A 25,191-nucleotide genomic window follows, 5' to 3' on the forward strand; every position below is an offset into this window, starting at 1 on the left:
TGTGCTTCGTGCATGTGTGTGTGAGAGAGAGGGGGAGATAGCAGAAGAGGCAGAGGAGGGAAAGGGAAGAAGATAGGAAGTAAGTCAGAGAAGAATGGAGTCGTGTGGAGTTTGTTGTTTCCACCCCAGCGATCTGTATCTGGCACTGACTGTATGCTGTATGCTTGTCTATAAAACAAAATCTCAAGGTGGAACAATATCAATATGGACTCCAATAAAAATGAAGCATGTGAGTGGTTGTGTGTCTTTGTGTCTGAGTTTGTGTTTTTTTGTGTGTGTGTGTGTGTGTGTGTGTGTGTGTGTGTGTGTGTGTGTGTGTGTGTGTGTGTGTGTGTGTGTGTGTGTGTGTGTGTGTGTGTGTGTGTGTGTGTGTGTGTGTGTGTGTGGCAACAAGAGAATTGGAAGTATTTTGGTGTTTGGTTTCATAATATTTGACTCAAACGTATTTGTAACGTTCAGTTGTGATGAAAGATACCAACACTCTCTCTCGCACCCACTGCTTACTGGTGGTGGGTGTGAGTTAAAACTGCAGTATGTTGTGTAACTAGGGGTGTTGTTCTACAGTCCTGGTAGTAAGGGAGAAAAAAGACGTACAGTAGTTGGGCGAGGGATCATTGGTTAGTGGTTAGTCGTGTCTCCCCCTGTGGTTCCCCTCAGACACAAACATTAGCTCCCATAGACACACACACACACACACAGACAAAAACAAAGACAAACACACACACACACACACACACACACACACACACACACACACACACACACACACACACACACACACACACACAAACACAAACACACACAGCAATGCACCCACACACATGCGTGTACACCAGCAAGTAGCTCTACACATGCACAGAACGAGACACATTTACTCATGCACAACACATCAATACACACTCCACACACATATGCCCAGTGTTTTTATTCCCTTGCATCCTGGGAGGATGCCTGAAGGAGCCTGGTGTGTTTAATAGGCCTCCTGTCGTTTGCTCTCCTCTGCTTTTTATAGAAGCTAAGCCTGGTTTTATAAACGCATTATTCATAGAACATTAGGCTTGGCTTTAAAACCTATTCATCACAGGAGATTTCTCTGTGTGGTACATTCGGTATGTTTGGATGCTGTTGTCTTTGTGGCGATGTGCAGATCACAGCACATGCAATGACTCAATCTCACAGTGCAGTACACAGTGCAGTACGCACGCACACACACACACACACACACACACACACACACACACACACACACACACACACACACACACACACACACACACACACACACACTCACACACACAGACATGCGCACACGCACACGCACACGCACACACACACACACAGACATACACACACACACACACACACACGCACACGCACACACACCTACATGCACATGCATACTCACACACACACACACACAGACACAAACACACACACACACAGACACACACACACACACACACACACACACACACACACACACACACACACACACACACACACACACACACACACACACACAGAGACATACACACATATTTACATACACAGACAGAACAAATAAACGCACGGCTATAATCACACACAAAAAAATCAATTTGTAGTATTGCATATAAATAAGCATAAGCATACACATTTAAATGTTAAGATACACACATATGTATATATATATATACTTATGCACTAAGACCTGCGTCTCTCTCTCTCTGTCTCTGTCTCTGTCTCTCTCTCTCTCCCTCTCCCTCTCCCCCTCTCTCTCTCTCTCTCTCTCTCTCTCTCTCTCTCTCTCTCCCTCTTCCTCTCCCTCTCTCTCTCTCTCTCTCTCTCTCTCTCTCTCTCTCTCTCTCTCTCTCTCTCTCTCTCTCTCTCACTCTCTGATGTGCACCTGCAGTGACACGACAAATTATACGACGCCATTAGGCTCCCGGTCAAATGTCTGGATCACGCTCTAGCAGATTTGACCAATCAGGGGGGTGAGTCCCAACAAAGCCAAAGCGCCGTAGCCGGGGGCTGCAGATAAGCATCACACTGATCCAATCACCTGATAGCAATTGTTTTCTTTTTTTCTATTCTCCTTTTAGGTGTGTTTAGCCTGCTTCCTTCTTAGGGAGTAAATACAAAACAAATAAAAAGTAATACATAATAATTGCAATACCAATAATGCTATTAATGCGAATTATAAAAATATTCATTATAATAGTAATCATACTAAAGGGTTAGAATTCATAAAATCAAATTCTGTAATACATAAAGATAATGGTTAACATCTTAGTCTTAATCAATCTCAAGGAATCACTAAAGGAACTCTATCCACAGGTTGTAGAGGAAGCTGTTACATAACGATGTGTTATAGCAAGTATTATATAATATCATTATATTATATAATTGTATCATAAACATATTTTTTAAAGGAAACTCAGATAAAATAATTGTAAAAGTGTGAAAGGAAGAAAGTCATGTGTGATATTTAAAGACGATGAAGAACGTTAATGTCAACTTCCCTACTGAACCCAAAAGTACCGAAATGCAAGGGCCACTTGACTTGCTCTCGAGAAATACATAGCGCCACCGATTAACCATTCTGAAAGAACAGAGAGTCAGAGTTGCGTTGCTTGACAGAACCCATCCACATGATGCTTTCGTCGTTCCTAGCTTTACTTAAAAACATCAGACAAAGAAAGCAAACACTTAAAAGCTACCTCCTAGCGCTGAACACGCTAGCTTAGTCCCCCACGCTTTGAACCACGCTGTATTACCATTTCGACACGATCCAAGGTTATTTACCAGGGGCGATAGAACCAACAAGCCAGCACCAACACTAAAACAAGCCTTCACACACAACCTTGGCTTTATGAGTTCTGCAATTGAATTCCTGCACATCGCCCAGATTCAGTGAAGGTGAAGGCTGGCACCAAGGATGTAAATCTTTTGTATCGCTCGCATGTGAGATGTGAGATTATAGCGCAGGGGGAGACCCAGAGAGCAGGAGAGCTATCACAAGACAGGCTTATTCAGCCTCCTTGCAGATAGGCAGTCACCGGTAGACACAGCAGTCAGTGGGAACCACACTGTCTTCCGACGTCTGAACTAATGCTGTGTTGTGAACTATTGGCTGTTTCGCTCTCATCATATCGTGCAATATGAATTGGTATTGACAGGGGAGGCCTCTGATGGCGCTTCGCTGTTTATCCTGGAAGGAAGGAGGTAGCCCGCGATCAACCGATCAACAAAAGAAAATATAATCAGCCGTCTGGTCGATCGGGACGATTTGAGGCTTGCCCCCCTCCCTCCTCCACCTGCCCCCTCCCATGTGGCCAACGTGCGTCGTTCATCTCGCGCTCAATGAACCTATTAGTTATTTGCATTCAACCTGGGCTTTATAATCGACCACAGCCACACAGCATCCCTGGTTCCTCCAAGGGGAGGTGGAGCCCCCACCCGCTGCTCCCACCAAGTCTGGTTCTGCTTACAGTGGAAGCAGGAGGCGGTGATGTCGCTATAGGAAATCCATTACAATTGGTAAAGGGAGGACTGAGGTGGCTGCTCTCGCTCTATGGCTCTCTGGCTCTCTATGTCTCTCATCCTATATCTCTCCTGCGCTCTATCTCTCTATCTCTGTACCTCTCTGTTGCTCTCTCTCTCTCTCTCTCTCTCTCTCTCGCTCTCTCTCTCTCTCTCTCTCTCTCTCGCTCTCTCTCGCTCTCTCTCTCTCTCTCTCTCTCTCTCTCTCTCTCTCTCTCTCTCTCTCTCCCTCTCTCTCTTGCTATCTCTATGTATATCTCTCTCTCCTCGTATTAGTCTATTGGCAGTGATCCATAAAAGCAGATTCATGCTGATCAGTGAGGAGATAAAAGATCAGTTCAGCTAGAGGGGAAGATTCATCAATGCATGCATGTGTGTGTGTGTGTGTGTGTGTGTGTGTGTGTGTGTGTGTGTGTGTGTGTGTGTGTGTGTGTGTGTGTGTGCGCGTGCGTGCGTGCCTGCGTGCCTGCGTGTTTTTGCATAAGCATGTGTGTGCGTGTGGTATAATAGCAATGTGTGGTAGTATCTGAGAGTAACTGAAAGACTAATTGACTGACTAAGGACGCCATGGCTGTATGTGTCCCTGTACATCCATCACTGCTGCCCCCCCAACCCTACACACACACGCACACGCACGCACGCACGCACGCACGCACGCACGCACGCACGCACGCACGCACGCACGCACGCACGCACGCACGCACGCACGCACGCACGCACGCACGCACGCACGCACACACGCACACACACACACACACACACACACACACACACACACAAAAACGCACACACACACACACACAAACACAGCCCCTATTTGACTGCAACCCAGGATTAATATCCCCATCCAACACATTTTGTGCTACTCCCAAAAAAGCCTGGCTTATTTTTAGACCGACGTGACGTCACAACGGCAACACTGTCAGCTATGCAAATCAGGATGAAAAACCACCTCATTAAACACCGCTGCCAGATGTTGTGATGCACACACACATACACACACACACACACACACAGATACAAGTAATCAGGAACACATACAAGTGCAGGCACGTACAGGGATGCAAATGGAGGATACACACTTGGAACACACATGGACACAGTAATAAGCACACACACTACCGTGCAACCTGCACAAGCACAAGCACACACACACATACACACACACATACACTCATACAAACACACACACACACCAGACCTCCTTTTTGCTCTTGTTACAAAGACCCCTTACTGGGCGTTTAATAACCTGCTGTGTCTCAAAAAAAAAGTTACTGACAAAACAAATATAGGCAAAAAAGGAAATAAATAATATCCGAAGGGAAGACAACACAATACGTGTGTGTTTGTGTGTGTATGTGTGTGTGTCTGTGTGTGTGTGTGTGTGTGTGTGTGTGTGTGTGTGTGTGTGTGTGTGTGTGTGTGTGTGTGTGTGTGTGTGTGTGTGTGTGTGTGTGTGTGTGTGACGTGTGTGTGTGTGTGTGTCTGGGGTGGAGTCCCTTCGGGTTGGAGAAAAGTGAAGGAAAGATGACGGTTGATGACATCTTCAAAACACCAGCTCCATTCAGTTAGATTGTCACACTGCCTCAATCCATTTCCCAAAGAGGACACATACTGCGATGCGGCGATACGGGTCTGATCCGTCGGCGGCTTGGCTTCAAGAGGAAGATCTTCAGCTTCAACCGGGTTCCAGACCGTCGCTGTAAAGATATTGTGTCACACGTCAGGCCCTCGAAAGCCCACGCACACCCCCCCCCCTCCGCCCCCTTCGCTGAACACACACAAAACACACACACACACACACACACACACTTGAAGGCCCATGGGCATAAAGAGCGGCAAAATGAACCATTTCTGTCAACGCTTCAGCGAGCATTAGAAGGAGACAGTGTACGCGGTTGATCTGGGGAGTTGGCTGAGTATCAGGTGACAATGTTGATTAGCCAGCCGTCGCTACCAGAGACAGCCCACGCTACCAGACGTCCTCTATCTTTAATGCATACGGAGCCTAGGCTGCTGCACTTGCTATTGTTTACGTTTGTGACAGCCCGCGCTCGGGCTAAATGCTCTTTGGCGCTAATCCTAACAAGGAAGTCATTATGAAAGACCATATTTGGTCGTGCTGGATGTTTTTAGTGGAGCCAGGAGAGACAGTGACAACGGTTTGATCAACCAGAATGGTGGCGTCCTGTAAAATATAATCTGAATCAACAAGGTATTCGTCCCCTTTGACGTCTTTCTTACTTGGAACAAGCAACAGGGAGAAGGAAATGGGCCATGGTTATGAGCCATGCTTATGTCGTTAGGACAAACGCAGCGGATAGCGTGTGTAATATGTATAACGTGTGCATAACACGCCTCCATACTCCATGTACGATCCACTTTCGGGTTCGCCTCTCAGCACGTCTTGCTGAGCCCCAGGATGCTGAGGGTTCTAGTGCAGTGCAACCTTTCCTTTCTGATGCGCTCTCGGCAGCTGTTTCTGAGGCTTGAGTCCTTCTCTTTCATGTTGAACCTTCAGCTGCTCTGTTTCACGTCTCCATCAAGATATAGCCTTCTGCCATGACCCAGCTCACCTCTCTGCCTCTCCTTTAGCCCTATCTCTCTCTTGCTCCCTTCCTCTTTTAGTCCTCTCTCTCTCTCACACGCTCTCTTTCAGCCATCTCTCTCTCCCTTCCTCTTTTACAATCTCTCTCCCCCGCTCTCTCTTTTAGGCCCCCCCTATCCCTCTCTCTTTGAGCTCCTTTACCCATTTGTGGCAGACAGGAGGAAGGCGCGCCTGAAGTATTTACGAGGCCAGCTTGGCTTCTGTCAGGAAACACAGAAATTGCTGCATGGTTGAGTGAGGATAGCGAGCTGTGGCTTTCTCTTTCTCTCTCACACACATACACACACACACACACACACACACACACACACACACACACACACACACACACACACACACACACATACATACACACGTGTATGCACACACACACACACACATACATACACACGTGTATGCTCACACACACACACATTCATGCACACACACACACACACACATTCATGCACATACACACACACACACACACACACACACACACACACACACACACACACACACATCCACATATTTTTTTGAATTATATCCATCCTTTTCTATCTCTTCACTGGTTATCTTGTACACACATTTCTGGTTCACACACACATACGTACACACTCCCTATAAACACATCCCCATACACACAAAGCTGCAAGGATGTGGCTGACAGTACAATCGCTTCTGTAAAACTGAAGAAGATTGAATCAAGCTCAGAGGAGTATTCTGGATATACTGGGAGCCAGGCTGGTGATGCATGTTTTTAAATAAATGTTTCTTTAAATATTGCAACGCTTGTGGGTAACAACTGCCATGTCGCAGTTTGGTTCCTTCAAGTAACGTCAACTAAAACCTCAGTCGCCGCACCAAGTAAGGCTATCAGTGGCTGTAGGTCGTGGGATTCTTTCTTTTTTGGGATCTAGATATGCTAAATCCGAGGACATGATTAACTCAACAAACACACTTGCATGTAAACCACATGTAAACATGGCCTGTCTTCCTGCCCAGTGTGTGTCTCTCCACATGTGACCAGAGATACAAAACACATGACATGGAGAAGAAAGCAGAGAAACAATTGAATGAGAGCCATATGTATTCAGTATGTCCCTCTGTTGTGGTGTATATCTCACACGACTGGTAAACAGGAGCACGAGGCACGAAAGAACTGTGTGACGATTCTAAGCAACACCTCTGGAGTCTCTGGGGTGTCTCCCCATACATTCCTGCTGTAGCAACAATGACAGCAACAACAACACAACAATCACACACTCATCCACACCTCCCCTGCATGCACCTTTTCTCACCCTGTCCCCGCAGTTCAGTGCTTAACATCGAGTTCGGGTGCTGGACGCTACCGAATATAGACGACATGTTTAGTTGTCCTGGACATTAGCGGGGGGCTTGGGCACGTGAGGGCTCCCACACCAGCAGCTGTCCTCTGTGATTATGTAAATGGTTAGGGTACTGCCCGCGCCGGGTCCGTCTGTCTGCTGCAGAGGAGATTTAATTTAGTATCTACAGATCCAAAATGGCTGTGCGGAGCTGTGTGTATCCCCCTGAATACAAGTGATGAGACTCGGCGGGGTTCTTCTTCAATTTGTTCACAGCGGGGGAAGCGCTGTGAAATCAGCCAGTCGGTGAGGATCTAGAGTGTACACATGGACCTGTACACGCACACACACACACACACACAGACACACACAAATACACAAGTGGCTCATTCCCACACAGATCAACACACAAGCACACACACCCACACACAGAAACACACACATGCATATCATGCACGGTTACAAAAATACACAGTAGTTGATGGTTGACTTTTAGACCCAAATATGAATGCAAGCCAACCAGCTGGTAGTTGTTGTGTTTGTGTGCTTGTGCGTGTGTGTGTGTGTGTGCGTGTCCGTGTGCGTGTGCGTGTCCGTGTGCGTGTGCGTGTGTGTGTGTGTGTGTGTGTCTGTGTGTGTGCGTGTGCGTGTGCGCGTGTGTGTGTGTGGATGGGTTTCCCTGTTTGTGTGTCTGTGTGCTTGTGAGTGTCAGGAAACGACCTTGATTCAAAGGTATCTGTATCTTTAGATACCATTAGATGAAAGCAATTCAAATACTTGTAAAACACATTGTTTTTCTGCACATCCATATGGCATTAGATTAATCAGAAACACAAGGGTTAGGGTGAGACATCAAGGTGATGGCTAGACGTCTTGACCGGGACCTCAACCACAACTAGTATCCGCTGAGGACGGGACGGGACGGGACGGGGGACGGGGGACGGGGGACGGGGGGGGACGGGGGGGGACGGGGGGGGACGGGGGGTGGGTGGGAGGGGGGTAGGAACTGGAATGCCCTCTAAATCCCCTCTGAGCTGCAATTTATGCACGACATCTCCCAGACAAATAAAGTTTGAATGAACGAAAGAGGGATCAGTTGGGGGGGAGACGGTGGTTTGGGTATGCTGCGCCACGCGGCCAGGAGTTAGGCTTGAGATCTCGGCCCGCCACGTAAAGGTCAGCTGCTCTGGGCTGTCCTCCCGCCTCCATCTCTCTCTCTCTCTCACTCGCTGTCTCTTACAGCCTCTGAAAAAAGGTTAGTAGGCTTAGCTGCTCTTTCTAGAAAGGTCAGGGCCGAGAGAAGCACAATCCATGGTACTCAATCAGGGATGTTTCAGTTCCCATTGTGTTTGTGTGCGTGTGTGCATGTGTGCATGTTCACGTGCACGTGTCTGTGCGTTTGTGTGTGGTGTGTGTGTGTGTGTGTGTGTGTGTGTGTGTGTGTGTGTGTGTGTGTGTGTGTGTGTGTGTGTGTGTGTCTGTGTGTGTGTGTGTCTGTGTGTGTGTGTGTGTGTGTGTGTGTGTGTGCTCAGGTGTTTGTGCGTGTGTGTGGGCATTTCATATATATGCGCAAGTGAATGTGTGTTTGTGTCTGTGTGGGGTGTCTATTTGTGTGTGGTCATTTCTCATAGGCACGAGTGCATGCATGTGTCTGTGTGGATTTGTGTGCATTTGTGCAGTTGTCTGAGTGTGTGTGTGTGCTGTGGTGTGTGTGTGTGTGTGCGTGTGTGTGTGTGTGTACAATAGCTATAATACTGTAACCTGTGAAGCGGTGAGAGGATGTTGCTACAAAGAGCACTGTGGCTCCGCCGCTGCCAACAGGAAGCCCAGGTGCATTTTGGGAAACGAGCCCGTAGAGACGGATTAACAGCCATCCACCAGCCCCTCAGGATCTGCTCTGCGCATCAAACACTTTAGGTCTAATTATGTATTCATCTCAAGTTATAAAAGCTACTGTGATAAGTCGATGGGTTCTTTCAGCCCCGGCATCAAAACAATGATAAGTGAGCATTCCTCCTCGTGACGATCGGCAGATAGGCACTCGCTCTGCTGGCAGGGACATCAGAACGGTACCGGCCGCGCCCTCCTGTTTCTGGTTACCGGAATCTAACCTTATGATTAATTCAGCCTTCCTACGTTCTCCTAAAGCTTCCGTGTAAAAAACGATTAGCCGATCGAAACGCAGATGATACTTGTGAGTGGGAGGAGAAGACTCGGAAGCGGAGTTGTTGGTGGTATGAATAAGAAAGGAGAGCCCGAGATTTAGCGCGGCGTTATCTGTAAGCCCTGCCAACGCAGGTAGGGGCCTGGTTGGTAATCGCCCCGCTTACAATCAGTTCTAGAATGATCTGAAGGCCGTTGCCCTTTAACTGATTTTACGCTGGCTTATACATAACCCAAGTCGGGTTGGCTGGTGCCTTTCAGGTGAGCATAATTTCATTATGTCATTACCTCATAATATCATTCAGCGGGGAAGTTGTTGACCTGGCTGAGCCGCCAGTCAAAGAGGAGGGCAATGAGAATGACCTCGCTCCCGACCAGACAGGGCGGGAATACCGGGAGAATGAGAATGGAGTGGGGTAGGCGGGTAGGGGGGGGACAGGGGGGGGCGATGGGGATCAAAGCAGATACCTTTGCAACGTCTCACATCGCAGCGCGAATGGTGAATACAAAAGTGAGAGAGAAAGAGGGAGAGAGAGAGAGAGAGAGAGAGAGAGAGAGAGAGAGAGAGAGAGAGAGAGAGAGAGAGAGAGAGAGAGAGAGAGAGAGAGAGGGAGAGCAATGATGTCATCCTTCGGGGATCAGATGAAGAATCGCAAGAGAAGAGACAAGGAGACCCAGGGGGGGTCAGACGAATCATATGAATATAGACTACTACACACACACACACACACACACACACACACACACACACACACACACACACACACACACACACACACACACACACACACACAAACGCACGCTCAACCACACATGCACATAGGGGAAAGAATAAAAACACAGACACACAGAGAGAAAGTGAGACAAAGAAGAGAAGTGAGGAACTAATTTTAGGAATGGAAATGAGGGAGGTGCGCTGGCTGGGGACCCCAGGAGATACGTTTCAATCAGGTCTGTATGGCCGGGGGGGGGGAGGGCGCTGGATGTAGAGGGCCCCACTCGGCTGGCCAATTAGGATGGGGGGATGCTCTCCACTGTTCTGATATAACCATCACTCTGGTCCCATCGGTCCCACCAGTGTCCCCTCGGACATGTAGCACCAGACTCTGAGAAAGGTCTCTGTCTCTGTCTCTCTCTCTGTCTCTCTCTCTGTCTCTCTCTCTTTCTCTTTCTCTTTCTCTTTCTCTCTCTCTCTCTCTCTCTCCCTCTCTCTCCCTCTCTCTCTCTCTCTCTTACTCTTTACCTTCCTCTCCTGCTTTCTTTCTCTCTCTCTCTCTCGCTCTCTCTCTCTCTCTCTCTCTCTCTCTCTCTCGCTCTATTGCTCTCTCTCTCTCTCGCTCTCTCTTTCTCACTCTATTGCTCTCGCTCTCGGTCTCGCTCGCTCTCGCTCTCGCCAGCTCTCTCTCTCTCTGAGGCCTAAGAGAAAACTGCTATTTTCGCCATTTGTAGCTGGTAAAAAAGGAGAGAGGCGGAGGAGAAGAGGGGAGGAGATGGGGAGAGAGGAGGAGGAGATGGGAGGAGAGGAGGTTGGGAGAGAGGAGGAGTTGGGGGGAGAGAGGAAATTTGATTATAGGAGAGGATTGAGAGGAAGGGACGAGGAGTGGAGAGGAAGAAACAGGATAAACAGTTAAGGATGGAGAGGATAGTTGAGGAGAGCTGTGAAAGCGATTTTAGAAAGAGGGGTAGAAAAGGAGGTGGAAGAGGAGAGGGGAGGATGTGACAGGATGGGGAAGCAGAGGAACTGAGGAGGAGAGCAGAGGAGGAAGGTGGAGGAAGATGAAGGGAGGAGAGGCGAGACCATGATAGGGAGAGGGAATAAAGGGAAAGAAGAGAGGGCGGAGGAGTAACAAGAAAAGGAAGAAAAGTTAAGGGAAGCAACGGGAAAATGGACAACAGGCAAGAGGGAAGATAAAAGAAGGCAGTGTCAGAGAGAATGACGTGTGTTTATGTTCCTGTTTCCACCGAGCATTCTGTGATATGTGTGAAGGGGCCGTGGCATACCTATACTCCTTCTTGTCTGGGGAAGGTGAATCAGTGAAAGTGCTGCGATACAGCAGTTTTGCATCCAATTGGGGAACATCCAATGCACTTGAGAGCATTTCAGAACCTGCATGTTTTAGTCCTCCGTAAATGCAAGTAGTTAGGTGATTGACAAGAAAAGAAGGCCCAGAATGGTGTGTCAATGGTGAACGGTGCATACTGGTTGATCAGGGGCATACTCGCCGGAAGCACAAGTGGCACGATCCACATGATCATTCAAATAATGTCTAATGCCTATTTCCATGGGTCAGGAAGAAGGATTTCTTTTTAAATGCTTGCAGTTCCCAAAGTTCATGTCACAAAGCTGAGTGTGGCCCGGGGGCTTCCAATTTCGTGGTGACATTTTGGTGTGTCACACGCCGTACCGCCACCACTGCGACTGATTGGGAACGCGATCTGAATTCATGCCATAAAGCTTTGTCTTTGTCCCATGAAAACCAGCCGAAACGAGAGGTTTTGATCACTTTACAGTGATCAAAATGACACAACATCTCACACCAGCCGAAACCAGAGGTTTTGTCTGGTGTGAGATGTCGGTGTCATTTTGATCACTGTAAAGTGGGATTACATACTAAACATGGGAGGGAGGTTTGCATGAAGCCTCACCCTCAGACAGAGAAAGAGAGAAAAGTGAAGTAAAGTAAGAGATTTGAATAGAGGACGTAATACAGAGAGAGCGTAGGAGGCATGGGGGGGGTTGGGGTGGAGGAGATGGAGCTGGTGGTGGTGGTGCTGCTGGGGTTGGTAGCTGGCTGGCAGATCATGCCTCACGCAAACCTTCCATGAATAAAACATATCTCTCGCCTCCCCTTGCTCCCATCCATCTCCTTCCTCCCTCTTCACCTTCCTCCCGCTCCCATCTTTCTCCCCTCCATCCCCTCCCTCTATCTCTCACACGCATGATTAACCTTGGGAGGGCTTAATCAGCACTGGAAATGACCCATGCTGCCTCTCTATGCCTCTCTTTTCTTCTTGACGTGCCTCTCCATCTGCTCCCTCACCCCTCTCCCCTCTCCTCACCCGTCTCCCCTCTCCTCACCCGTCTCCCCTCTCCTCACCCGTCTCCCCTCTCCTCACCCGTCTCCCCTCTCCTCACCCGTCTCCCCGCTCCCCCCGTCTGTCCCTCTCCTCACCCATCTCCCCTCTCCTCACCTGTCTCCCCTCTCTCCCCCCGTCTCTCCTCTCCTCACCCATCTCCCCTCTCCTCACCCGTCTTGTCTCCCCTCTCCTCACCTGTCTCCCCTCTCTCCCCCCGTCTCTCCTCTCCTCACCCATCTCCCCTTTCCTCAACCGTCTCCTCACCATCGCCATGACCACAACAACGGTCACACTCTCATTCTCTCTTTCGCTCTCTCGCTTTCTGTCTTCCCCCCCTCCTTCCCTCCCTTGCTCTCTCTCGCGCTCTATCTCTCTCTCTCTCTCTCTCTCTCTCTCTCTCTCTCTCCCTCTCCCTCTCCCTCTCTCTCTCTCTCTCTCTCCCTCTCTCTCTCTCTCTCTCTCTAGCTCTCTCTCTCTCTCTCTCTCTCTCTCTCTCTCTCTCTAGCTCTCTCTCTCTCTCTCTCTCTCTCTCTCTCTCTCTCTCTCTCTCTCTCTCTCTCTCTCTCTCTCTCTCTCTCTCTCTCTCTCTCTAGCTCTCTCTCTCTCTGTCTAGTCTCGTTTCTTCTCTGTTATTCTTCGTTGGAGCCAGCCGCCGGTAGGCCTTCTCCTGCTGCCGGGAGCGCTCGCTTAGCGTAGCTCTGTGTGATCATTAGCTTTTGTGATAAAACAAAAGAGACGGAGATAATTGCATCGGGAACATAATCAGATACGTTAGCAAAAGCTCCTGGAACTGCTCTCGTAAAAGAGAAAACAACAACAGTCAACCGGCAGACTGGGAAATTAGAATTTGGCAACTTTTATACTGTGTGTGAGTGTGTGTGTGTGTGTGTGTGTGTGTGTGTGTGTGTGTGTGTGTGTGTGTGTGTGTGTGTGTGTGTGTGTGTGTGTGTGTGTGTGTGTGTGTGTGTGTGTGTGTGTGTGTGCCTGTGTGTGTGCGTCTGGGTGTGCGTGTGTGTGTGATCCTATCTGAGGGGTTTGGTTGTGTTTTATTGAAGACGGGAGATTTAGTTGCGGATGAATAATCCTTGCCACTGAAGTCTTTATTTACTCTCTAAATTCTGTCTCCCGGGGATGGGGATGAATTTACAGTGAGTATTGCCTCTTTATATAGAGGCTCCTGTTATCTGCTTGCACACGTGTGTGTGTGTGTGTGTGTGTGTGTGTGTGTGTGTGTGTGTGTGTGTGTGTGTGTGTGTGTGTGTGTGTGTGTGGTGCGTGCGTGCGTGCGTGCGTGTGTGTGTGCGTGAGCGTGTGTGCGCGCGTGCGTGTGTATGCATATGTATGGTTGCGTATTTGTGTGTGTGTGTTTGTGCAAGCCTGTGTGTTTGTCTCACACTCAAACGCCTATTCCCCCAATCAGATTGCCTACAAACCCCAGAATGCATGCATGTGCCTGGCAACACTATGTATAGGGGCTCTGCTGAAGGAGTGGGGGACCTCTTCTACCACAGTGATGAACAACAGCAGTGCAGGCCGGGCCTTTAGCAGAGGCCAGGCGTCGGGGCAGGCATCTGCCTGTCTGAGTGCAGAGAGAGACCTCCGCAGTGAGCTTGGGTCTCAGCGCGGGTCCCTGCAGGGCTAAATGCCTCTGCCCTGCAGGTTCGATGTGAGGGTCCAATTTAGCGCAGCGCACCCGGGGACCTGGGGCTGAACACACCTCGGTCATTACAGCTGTCTATCACCGGGCAGCCCTCGCCCGCTCCCCGGGAGCTGAAGGATCGGCTGATTCTGCACTAAAGGGGAGGATTTTAGCCTCATCATAGAGAGGTTATGTGGCAGTGATGTGTCGGTGTGTTTAGAGAGGTTTCTGGTCAAATATGAAGTGTAATTATTGAATAAACAATCACATTTTGCTCGAGGCTGCCACCCCTCCCTTCTCTTCATCTGTCCGTGCGCAACCATCAAAAATGTGAATTGTATCTGCTTAATCTGCTTGGGTGATCGGTGCTGAAAAGCAGATGAACAAATCTATTGGAGTCATGCAATGTCGTGTTGTGTCAAGCGTTCACCAACACTAAGAGCCTCACTCAATTATCTTTTTTGTGTTTGTGTGTTTTTGCGTTTGTGCGTGTGTGTGTGCATGGGTTTGTGTTTGTGCATGTGCTTTGTGTCTGTTTGCGTGTGTGTGTGTGTGTGTGTGTGTTTGTGTGTGGGTGCGTGTGTGGGTTTGTTAGGTGTCACAGGTGTCAGCGGTCAGTACCCCCTGGTGCAGAACATGACAGTGACGCAGGGAGGCACGGTGAACATGACCTGCCGCGTGGAGTACAACGACAACACCTCCCTCCAGTGGTCAAACCCGGCACAGCAGACTCTCTTCTTCGGCGACAAAAAGGGTGAGTAGAAAGCACTAGAAAGCAGCCCTCCGACAAACAAAGAAAACCTCAGCTGAGGATATGATGGATATCCAAAAAAATTCCTCCCATAAAAGAACAACAGCCAAATAGATTTACATGGTAGGGGCAGAGCAGAGGAGTAGCTACATGGCTCCATAATCAGTCCATAGATATTGTATAACGTTGGACTATAAAGGGAAATGAAAGGCTGAATTCTTTCGATATAGCCTTGCAGGTGGTTGTTAAAGCCCTCTGCCGCCTTCAGCAGCTGCTTCATAGATCTTGCTTTATTACCCTTTGACTTGCCCATTAACAGGGCTGCCCTGCACTTGGCCCCCACCATCCAACCCTGGGCTCTCACTGGGGTGGTCTCTGTATGTGTGAGGCAGAGCAGACCCTCCTTGTCGTACGACTTCTGCTAACCATTCAGTCACCTAGCAGATGTAAGCTGTGTGCACATGATTCAGATGTGTGTCATTACTTGGCAGGTAGGGTGTATATAGCCATGTTGTGCAAGGATGCTAAGCTACAGGTAACATAGTATACCACAAGGTGTGAGTGTGATTAGCCGTTACAAGCCGTTTTGAAAATCTTCTGACATCACAAGTGGGCGTGTCCACCTAGTTGTGTGCTGGATAGATCAGTCCACCAACCTACCCAGTGGACTGTAGCAGACGTTGCGCATCTATCCGTCATACATCTAGGTGGACACGCCCACTTGTGATGTCAGAAGAGGCCGATTTTCAAAACGGCTTGTTACGGCTAATCACACTGACACCTGGTGTTATAATATATACCATATTTATATAAACTTGTAATATACTTTTAAGCTCAATCAGGGTTTAGGACCTTTCCGATGGGAGTCCGTACCCCTATTTTTCCCCTCTCTCAGCTCTCATCAGCTGTTATGTTATTTAAGCTTTTCCTGGGTTTGTATGACTCGGGATTTGGTTTGTTTCCGGATTTTAGACACAATACAAAAATCAATGCCTCCTCATTTACGAGATAATTGTTACAAGAACAGCTGAGCATGTCTGCATACAATGATTTGTATGCATTTTTTTTTACCCGGTGTTTGTGAATATGCTTCGCTGGTGAAATGTATTTGTCGGTGTGTAATATTGTGTAACAGACACAAACACACACACACACACACACATACACCGCACACACACAAACAAATACACACATACATATACACACACGTACACCACCACACACACACACACAACACTATCACATGCATACACCAGCCCATACACATCAAACGCACGCACACACACACACAAACCCAGGCACACACACACACATACACACCTACCACTACTACACACACTACACACTATGTTTTTTTGTTGTCTAATCAGCAGAAGGGTTGAGGGCAGACCTCTGGCTCCTCCGGCTGGATTTGGGCCCCATAAAGACGATTCATGACTCTTATTTCACCCCGCTCCTCTCTCGGCTGTATTAGTGGAGTGTAATGGAGTATGAATCACACTTTCTTGTGAGTGTCTGGATTAAGCACATCTGGGATTTACACACTCTTCCCTCTATTATTATGGCGCCCTGTGTGTATCTGTTCATTAGGGCACGGCTATCGTGTGTGTCTGTTGGTATGTGTGTGTGTGTGTGTCTTTGTGTGTGTGTGTATGCGTGTGTCTGTGTGTATGTGTGTGTGTGTGTTGTTTATATATTTCTGGGTTGTTTCACAAACGTGTGCGTGGGTGTGTGTATGTGCATGTGTGTCTGTGTGTGTGTGTGTTATTTCCGGTTTGTTTGTTTCACATGCGTGTGTGTGTGTGTGTGTGTGTGTCAGTGTGTGTCAGTGTGTGTGTGTGTGTGTGCGTGTGCGTGTACCGTGCCTCTGTGTAAGCCAGCATGTGGGGAACAGAGATAGAGCGAGATGGAAAGGAGAGCGTGGACAAGAGAGGTTTGGAGCCCCTCTGCCATCTAACCAGTGCGCCGCATGTGTCTCTCTGTACATATTGTGTTTTTTCTCTTTGAAAACACGGCACTCATCTGAGTCCATCCAGAGTCTTTCTCCGCCTGCCCACGTACCTCTCAGAGGCCGGCGCTGGGACCAGGTGGAAGCTGATTGAACGGTGGCTGCTCTGCGGGGGACTCCGTATCGCGGCTGCAGTCTGCGGGCCTTGGGGTGTGTTTGGAGGAATCTCTGGCGCACGGCCACGAGATTGGAAAATGAAACAGCAGCCGAGGACTGTGGTATTATTCTCGTTTCTCAGAGAGAGCAAGGCAAGCCTGTTCCGAGTGTCTTTGAGTTTAGGCACAGGGTGAACGTGATCATGTGTTTGTTTGTCTGTGTGTTGTGCGTGTTTGTTTGTGTGTGTGTGTGTGTGTGTGTGTGTGTGTGTGTGTGTGTGTGTGTGTGTGTGTGTTTGTGTGTGTGTGTGTGTGTGTGTGTGTGTGTGTGTGTGTGTGTGTGTGTGTGTGTGTGTGTGTGTGTGTGTGTGTGTGTGTCTGTCTATATATTTCAGTCTATTTTTGTGTGTCTGCCTCGATAGTACACATATGTGCTTGGCATGTTTGTTGCCTGGTTGTGATGCTCTTCATGAATGCTTGGTTCCTAAGAGCATTGTGTGTGTGTGTGTGTGTGTGTGTGTGTGTGTGTGTGTGTGTGTGTGTGTGTGTGTGTGTGTGTGTGTGTGTGTGTGTGTGTGTGTGTGTGTGTGTGTGTGTGTGTGTGTGTGCTTGCATGCGTGTATTGTGCATGCACAACAGCAACATGGCTCAGTGTGAATGCGACAGGTGTAAATGTGCGTGCTGATGGCAGCATTCAGGCATTGAGTGTTTCCCGAGGATCACTTAGGGGAACGGGGAGGCGGACAAGGATGAAATCTGCCTCAGGATTCTGGCACTCTTGGATCCCTCGTCTGGTGGATTCATCCATGTTGGGGGAGAGATGGCACTGGCATGGACGTCATCTGCAAAAACTAAACCTAAGTAACTGACTGGATCTGAATAAACGTATGCATGTCATCCATCTGACGATGTGCGGAAAACTGAAATAAATCCTATGTGAACCATTGAGGGCATATGGAGTTCATCGTGTGTACACCATCTTTATGAAAATAAGCTCAAACTGTCAGTACTTCCAGACGCCCTGTGGGTTCTGCGTGGCTCCTGTGGTCCAGAATGCAGTAGCATTCATACAGGGATCATATGTGTTTCTAAGACACAGTTGTGTCTGCACTATGGCTCAGTGTGATTTGAGAGCGGTGATGATAAAAACATCTGTATATCGTGAGCCAATAGAGTTGCATGGCTCCGTACCGGTGCTGCGTTTTGGAAGCATTACGTTATAGACACCTCGCCATCCTCCAGACAGGCTGCGGCCGCAGAAGTTTCATTTTCTGGTGTCACCTCATACACAGAAACCCGGTTGTCAGCAGTGTCGCTGCGAAGGCAGTCTTAGTTAGCTTGGCAGTCTAGCACTGTTGGAGCCCTCTGAACAGAAGAGACGTGTATTATCAGACAGGTGTAAAGGAACATGAAGACGTCCAGAGTTCCATTCGTGGGCATCTATGAGCGCCAGCCTCTAGGTGGAGAGATCAGCGGCGGACAGCTTCAGATGAATCTGGGATCCTGCAGTCCTACTATGTTACAGCTGAACTTCTGGGGGGGCAGGAGGGTGGCAACGGGATGAGTAACAACCTGTTTCCTTTTTCGTGGCAGAGATATTCGGCCGATGAAAAGAAATGATCGAATAGTGGATGAAGAGGAGGATTTTAAGAAGTGTGTTTTTACTGTGGCCAGTCTATACGTGTTGATTTGACACCTTTGCAGACACTTTTTTACAGTTTGCTTATGCTGGCCGAGTGTGTCTTCGTCAATTACACACGCCTACAGACACCTGCCTCCAGCGAAACATTATTGGTGCAAACAAATATGAAGCAAAAGAAAGTGAAACTTTCAGTTCACCCGGATACAATTTTTTTGCAGTCCGTAAACCATCAGAGCAGGCTGCTGCACCTTTTTTTTTTACCAGTGCTAAGCAAGCATGAAAATACACATCTAAATCTATAATAAACGAGTTGAACACTTTTCCACCGGGAGTGTCCAGGGCGTTCCGTGGAAAAACTCAAAGTCACTCACGGAGGAAAAAAGTGACAAACTCAGCAGCACTTTAAAGCAGCGCACAAATGACTTTTTTCCTATTGAAAACAGTTCAAAAGTAGCTGCCCCCATGGAGGGCCCTATGACTCCCATGGGGGTTTACACGCGTTAAGGTATAATCAGGGGCCTAGGGCGGTACGCACAGATTGTGTCCCCCAAAAAGCTGTGGAGGAATCACTGAGGAAATTCGGTGGTTGTTAATTTGTGACTCCGACTCTTCTCGGCGCTGAGGACTCTGAGGGGAGCCAGACCAGAATAGCAGGCTTTCACGGTGGACACGGTCGTGAAACCCAATGTCCAAAACACTTTTTGTGCAAGTGCGCATTCTGGCTCGCACCACCGGTGGGCGTGTCCGAAGAGAGTGGCCGATGACAGCCACCTTGAGGGAAGATGGAAAACCAGCGGTTTCCAGGCATGATTGACACCTTATATAATGAAGGGGGCTGCAAACGTGAAATGAACGACTGGGTTGGTTTCATTTTTGTGATGATTTTCCTTTTTTCAATGTCACCCTGGTCGACAGCGGCGTAACAAAGGAAAGAGTTTGGCTCTGCGTTTTCCGGGCGGGGGAGAATTAGCCTAAGGAGATGAAAGGGGGACGCAGACTTCAAGAAGCAGATGTACTTCAACTGCGGAAAAAGCATGTGAAGTTTTTTAAACAACTTCTCTCCGTTCAAAGGACTCAGGCTAGCAAAACCAAAGGCGAGATGGAGAGGTTTGTGTCAGGGCTTCTGCACTCGGTAACAGTCAGTCATAGGAGATGACACTTATGAAGTCAGTTCTCTGTGATTGAGTGGAAAAAACACTGATTTAGAAGCCTTAGCATTAGTATTAAATGAACAACCAGAGATCTGTAATTTGCTGACACTTTTCCTGACATTGTGTGACTTGCTCACATCAGCCCCGATCTTTATATCACTCGTTCTGTTATTCTTTTTGTAAAATGGTTGCTTGCATTCCAACCATATTCTTTCACGTTGTGTTCCTTGAATACATGGTTTTAATTAAATAACATTTTGTAATGTACAGAGCTGTATACAAGATATATGAGGTGACATATATATTAAGTAACAATTATAACCCAGTGGCTTTAGCTGATGAAAAGCTCCATGGTTACTTGGAGTTGACTTAAAGGACAATTCTGGGTGGTTCTTCGATAAATGTATAATCCAAGCACTCAAATGCATTAAAGTTCTTGAGTGCTTTGCTCCTGGAAACGTAAATATTCAACGATGTGCCTTGATATTTGATCGAAATTCATGAATTTTCAAGATTCCACTCTGATATTGGAAGCTGTTCACACTTTAGAAATTTGAAAGGCCATCAGAGCCTCCGCACAGATGCAATAAAGCAAAAGCAGGCAGACACAGGACATGGAGAAAATTATATGTATTATTACAAGTCTTGCAGAAGAGTCGGCTGCTGAGTGTCCTCAAAACTAAGAAGTGCTTATTCCACCAAAAGTCGATGAATATTAACCATTACGTTAGATTTTGGTGGGTTTCTTTTCACAATGAAGCTCTTATTGTCCAAGACATTTTTTCTCTTCTTGGACAATAAGAGCTTCATTGTGAAAAGAAACCCACCAAAATCTAACGTAATGGTTAATATTCATCGACTTTTGGTGGAATAAGCACTTCTTAGTTTTGAGGACACTCAGCAGCCGACTCTTCTGCAAGACTTGTAATAATACATATAATTTTCTCCATGTCCTGTGTCTGCCTGCTTTTGCTTTATTGCATCTGTGCGGAGGCTCTGCAGTTCCAAGACGTGGCGTCGGATTAAACAGACACGTCGGATCTCCGAGGCGTCCCGTAAAAGAGTTGTTAGAATTTCAAATAAGGCCTCTGTCCCCGACGTCTCCGCTTCTGTCCTGTTTCTATCAGCGAGAAAACGACACATTGCTCTGAAAGCCATAGCAAGATGAGCTATGGGGCTGGAGGGATTTTCTCTTTTAAATGAAAATTGAAATATAGTAACATCTTTTTCTTTTTAGAATTTGCCCTTTATGTTTAATAGAATTCTGCTCATGTTAATGGGCCCTTTTTTGAGGGCAATTGAGCAATTTTTTAGCAATCTTTGCTATGAGGCGTAATTACAATTTATTCTGTATTCTGTAAACCGAACATATGGATAATTAGTTTCTAGGCTGGATTCAAAGCTTCCATAAAGCAGGCTCTGTACATGAGAGGGAGTACAGTCAGGGAAGAGAATGTAGACCAGTGATTCATATTGGTAATACTCTTGTCTCTGTATATCTCTCAATATATCACTTGAGTCCTTCTTCCTATTCATCCCTTGAGAGGGCGAGAGAGAGACAGAGAGAGGGAGAGAAAGAGAGAGAGAGAGAGAGAGAGAGAGAGAGAGAGAGCGAGAGAGCGAGAGCGAGAGAGAGAGAGAGAGAGAGAGAGAGAGAGAGAGAGAGAGAGAAAAAAAACGTATCATATGCAAAATGATTCAGTCACAAATATTTGTACAACCGGCCTCACTGAGCCACCAATTCTAGGCTCATTCATGTCAGAATATCTCAGAGTATGATCACAGTGCAATACTTGCGAACACAAACTCTTAAAAAAATGCATTATGTGTTATCAAAAAAGACCATTCAAACAAGAACAATTTGAAAGCAAATCAGAAAACTAATTAAATATCCCTCATTGCCAGTTATTTTCATTATTGTCATTATTTCATTACACCACAGGTAGGACACAAACAAATCAAACAGGGCTGCCAATTTGGCAGAGCAGGCTTGTGTGTAAACAGAGGTAATAATGACATCGCTGCGCACTCATTGGCTGAGCTGCAATCTTTCGTCCTCGCCTCGCTCTACGCCACTAATTTGGCAAAAAGAAGAAGCACAGGCGGAATGCACAACAACTGACACATTTAGCTTATAGGCTGCAGTTTACATGACACGTTTATGCAGTTTACATGTTTACAAGACTTGTATGTAGAGAACGTTGCAGGGAAGTGGCTCCTGGTGATCGAGTGACAACCAAAAGGTATAAGGTTTGATCCCCAGTCCACCTGTAGGAATCCTTGAGCAAAATCCCCCAGCCCCTTCTGTGCTTGGATGTGCCTCAGTGTAAACTGTTTTAGAGAGAGAGAGAGAGAGAGAGAGAGAGAGAGAGAGAGAGAGAGAGAGAGAGAGAGAGAGAGAGAGAGAGAGAGAGAGAGAGAGAGAGAGAGAGAGAGAGGGGGGACGAATGTCACCCACACAGACTTGCACACTGATGAAAGGGCGTTCTCTGCTAACACTGTTCCATGTGGGAATATCCGAATCTGTTCCACCATCATGAGTTGTGTCGTGGACCAAGAGGGAAAGGGCAACTGGTCATTTCGTGGGTCTGCAGATTGCTTAATATAAAACTTTTCAAGCGCTTAGATGTCAAATGCTAAGCTATCAGATTCAATTTATCACACACAAACACACACAAACTCATATGTATATCTATGTGTGCAGATGTGCATATATGTGTGTGTGTGTGTGTGTGTGTGTATGTGTGTGTTTGTGTGGTTCGTGTGTGGGTATGTTTTATGTGTGCTCATATGTTGAATCTGTGTGTGTGTGTTTCTGTGTGTGTGTGTGTGTGTGTATGTGTGTGTGTGTGTGTGCGTGTGTGTGTGTGTGTGTGTGTGTGTGTGTGTGTGTGTGTGTGTGTGTGTGTGTGTGTGTGTGTGTGTGCGGAGCGTCACAACCTCCCACGTATTTCAGTGTGCAGAGCGATGAAAGCTTTGAAGCAGCCTGTGCCGCGGCAATTTACGGCAACGGCCGCTTTTAAAAGTTTTCCAAAGTAAATATCAGAACGTAACGCCTGACAGACAATTACACAGATAGCAAAACTATTTTTTTTTCCTCACCCCCACCGGAAAAAAAAGAAATCAGAGCGGACATAGTTCAACTTTGAAAACTTCTCGCGCCTGGGAAAACACAGCCGGCTGGGAAACACTGTCTCATATTGTCCAGGAGATTGGCGCGGCAACAAATCTAAACTGTAAATCTCCCCCCCGATCCCTAACAAGTCCCTTCTCCCGGTGACAAGAGCCATAAAACAATATGGAGGGGGGGGCGTTGAGGGGTTGAGGGCCGGCCCGGGCACTGGGCAGGGGGAGGGGCCGGCGGAGGACAGAGGGGGGGGGGGGGGGGGGGGGGGGGGAGGCTGCGGTGAGATAAAGGAGCGGAGTTAAGGGACCGTTTTATGAGCAGGGCGGAGAGGAGGCCTCCGGTTTGGTGATCACCTTGGGAGGCCCAAAGGCACTGCTCTCTCAGTGGTGACCTTGAGGGGTTCCTGTATCTGTTGTGGTGCCCCTGCGCCCTGTGTGCTCAGGTGTCGTATAAACCGCCTTTTTACATCCGCTCGCAGGTTGTTTATTTCCGGCCGTTATGTATCTATGTCTGGTGAATATATTTCGTGGCAGAGGTGGCCATTGCTCGGACATTGCTGTTGTAGTGTTGCTTCGGAGCAGCAGGTGCTGCACAAATGTCTTCCGATAAACAGAAGGTGGAACTAGAGGCTGATTCGATGCAGATGCCGGCCCCATTATTATTCCAAATGAAATTAAAAGTGGGGGAAACGAGTATTTTGCACAGGGTTTTATATATAAATAAATATATAATATACAAATCTATTCTAATATGTGAAGCTCAGAATAAAGCAAAGCAGACAATAAATATTTCAGGAAGGCAGCTCCTAATATCAGCGCCGTAGGACTGAGTTTGTAAGTTTAACCAAACACTACTCCCACAGAACGGGGTTGTCTTTTCCCTGTGTTGTTTTTTTCCCCTGGTGTTCATTACACAGCGCTATAAATAAACCAACACAAAAATGAACAAACCAACAAGTCATTGAGTATTCCTGGAATAGCCTGCCAATGTTTTTCTGTGCGTCGTGAAGGACAGAACGTGTGGAGCCTGGCAGCTCCTTCCCCCTTCAAGGAAACTGCATCGAATAGCATCCAGCAGGCAGGGATTAAAAAGCCTTAATAAGAAATGCACCTATAGAAAGCCTCGGCCTGCAGTCCGCCAAGGCTGACACTAGCCAACTGAAAATAATACGCATCACTTCCAAAAACAAGTCTCTGAGAGGTGACGGAGGTAATGGCGCCGGATAATTACTCGACCCAACAAATGCATGCATGCATACGTGTGGAAATACACACACGCATGCATGCACATGTGTGTGTGTGTGTGTGTGTGTGTGTGTGTGTGTGTGTGTGTGTGTGTGTGTGTGTGTGTGTGTGTGTGTGTGTGTGTGTGTGTGTGTGTGTGTGTGTGTGTGTGTGTGTGTGTGTGTGTGTGTGGAGTGCCCAGATGGGCTGTTGACAGGAAAGTGGGAGCAGAAATCCCATCCACAGCCAGTTAAATGTACATTCACAAATTTGCACTTTTCTCATTATAAAACTGTGTCACATGAATGAACAAACACCTGCCAGGGCTCCAAATCAGCACATGCACGCACGCACACACACACACACACACACTCTCATACTCACACACACACACACACACACACACACACACACACACACACACACACACACACACACACACACACACACACACACGACACAGATCCATACCAACACATCGGTCCCATGATACACTTACACACACACACACACACAAACACGCACACACACACACACACACCACAGACACACTCACAAATCCGGGAGGGGGCGGGGGGGGGGGGGGGGGGGGGGGTGGGAGCTCAATACTAACACACACACATACACACAGAAAAAAACGAACACCCATACACACGTACACTTGACATATCCATACCAAAATATACACACTCCCAACACAAATCCAGGCAGGAGGGGGATGTAGTGGGGGTCCAGAACAGGATTGTACAATAATAGGCAGGCCAGGGGAAAAGAGGCGGAGAAAGCAGGGAGGAAGGGAGGGAGGGAGGGAGGGAGGGAGGGAGGGAGGGAGGGAGGGAGGGAGGGAGGGAGGGAGGGAGGGTGGCAGAGTGGCTGG

General features: G+C 47.7%; 1 protein-coding gene across 3 annotated transcripts in view; it reads left to right on the forward strand.

Moving 5' to 3' along the window:
• cadm2a (cell adhesion molecule 2a) overlaps positions 1–25,191 on the forward strand; it is a 201,287-nt gene that overhangs the window by 143,729 nt on the left and 32,367 nt on the right. For 2 of the 3 annotated variants that reach the window (XM_030360929.1, XM_030360930.1), the window contains exon 2: positions 14,913–15,071. In XM_030360929.1, the coding sequence (XP_030216789.1) occupies positions 14,913–15,071 (159 nt within the window). Of the gene's footprint in view, positions 1–14,912; positions 15,072–23,393; positions 23,534–25,191 lie in introns of those variants that run through there. The other variant, XM_030360931.1, reaches the window with a different exon arrangement.

Source organism: Gadus morhua, chromosome 7 (genome assembly GCF_902167405.1).
Source record: "Gadus morhua chromosome 7, gadMor3.0, whole genome shotgun sequence".
NCBI lineage: Eukaryota > Metazoa > Chordata > Actinopteri > Gadiformes > Gadidae > Gadus > Gadus morhua.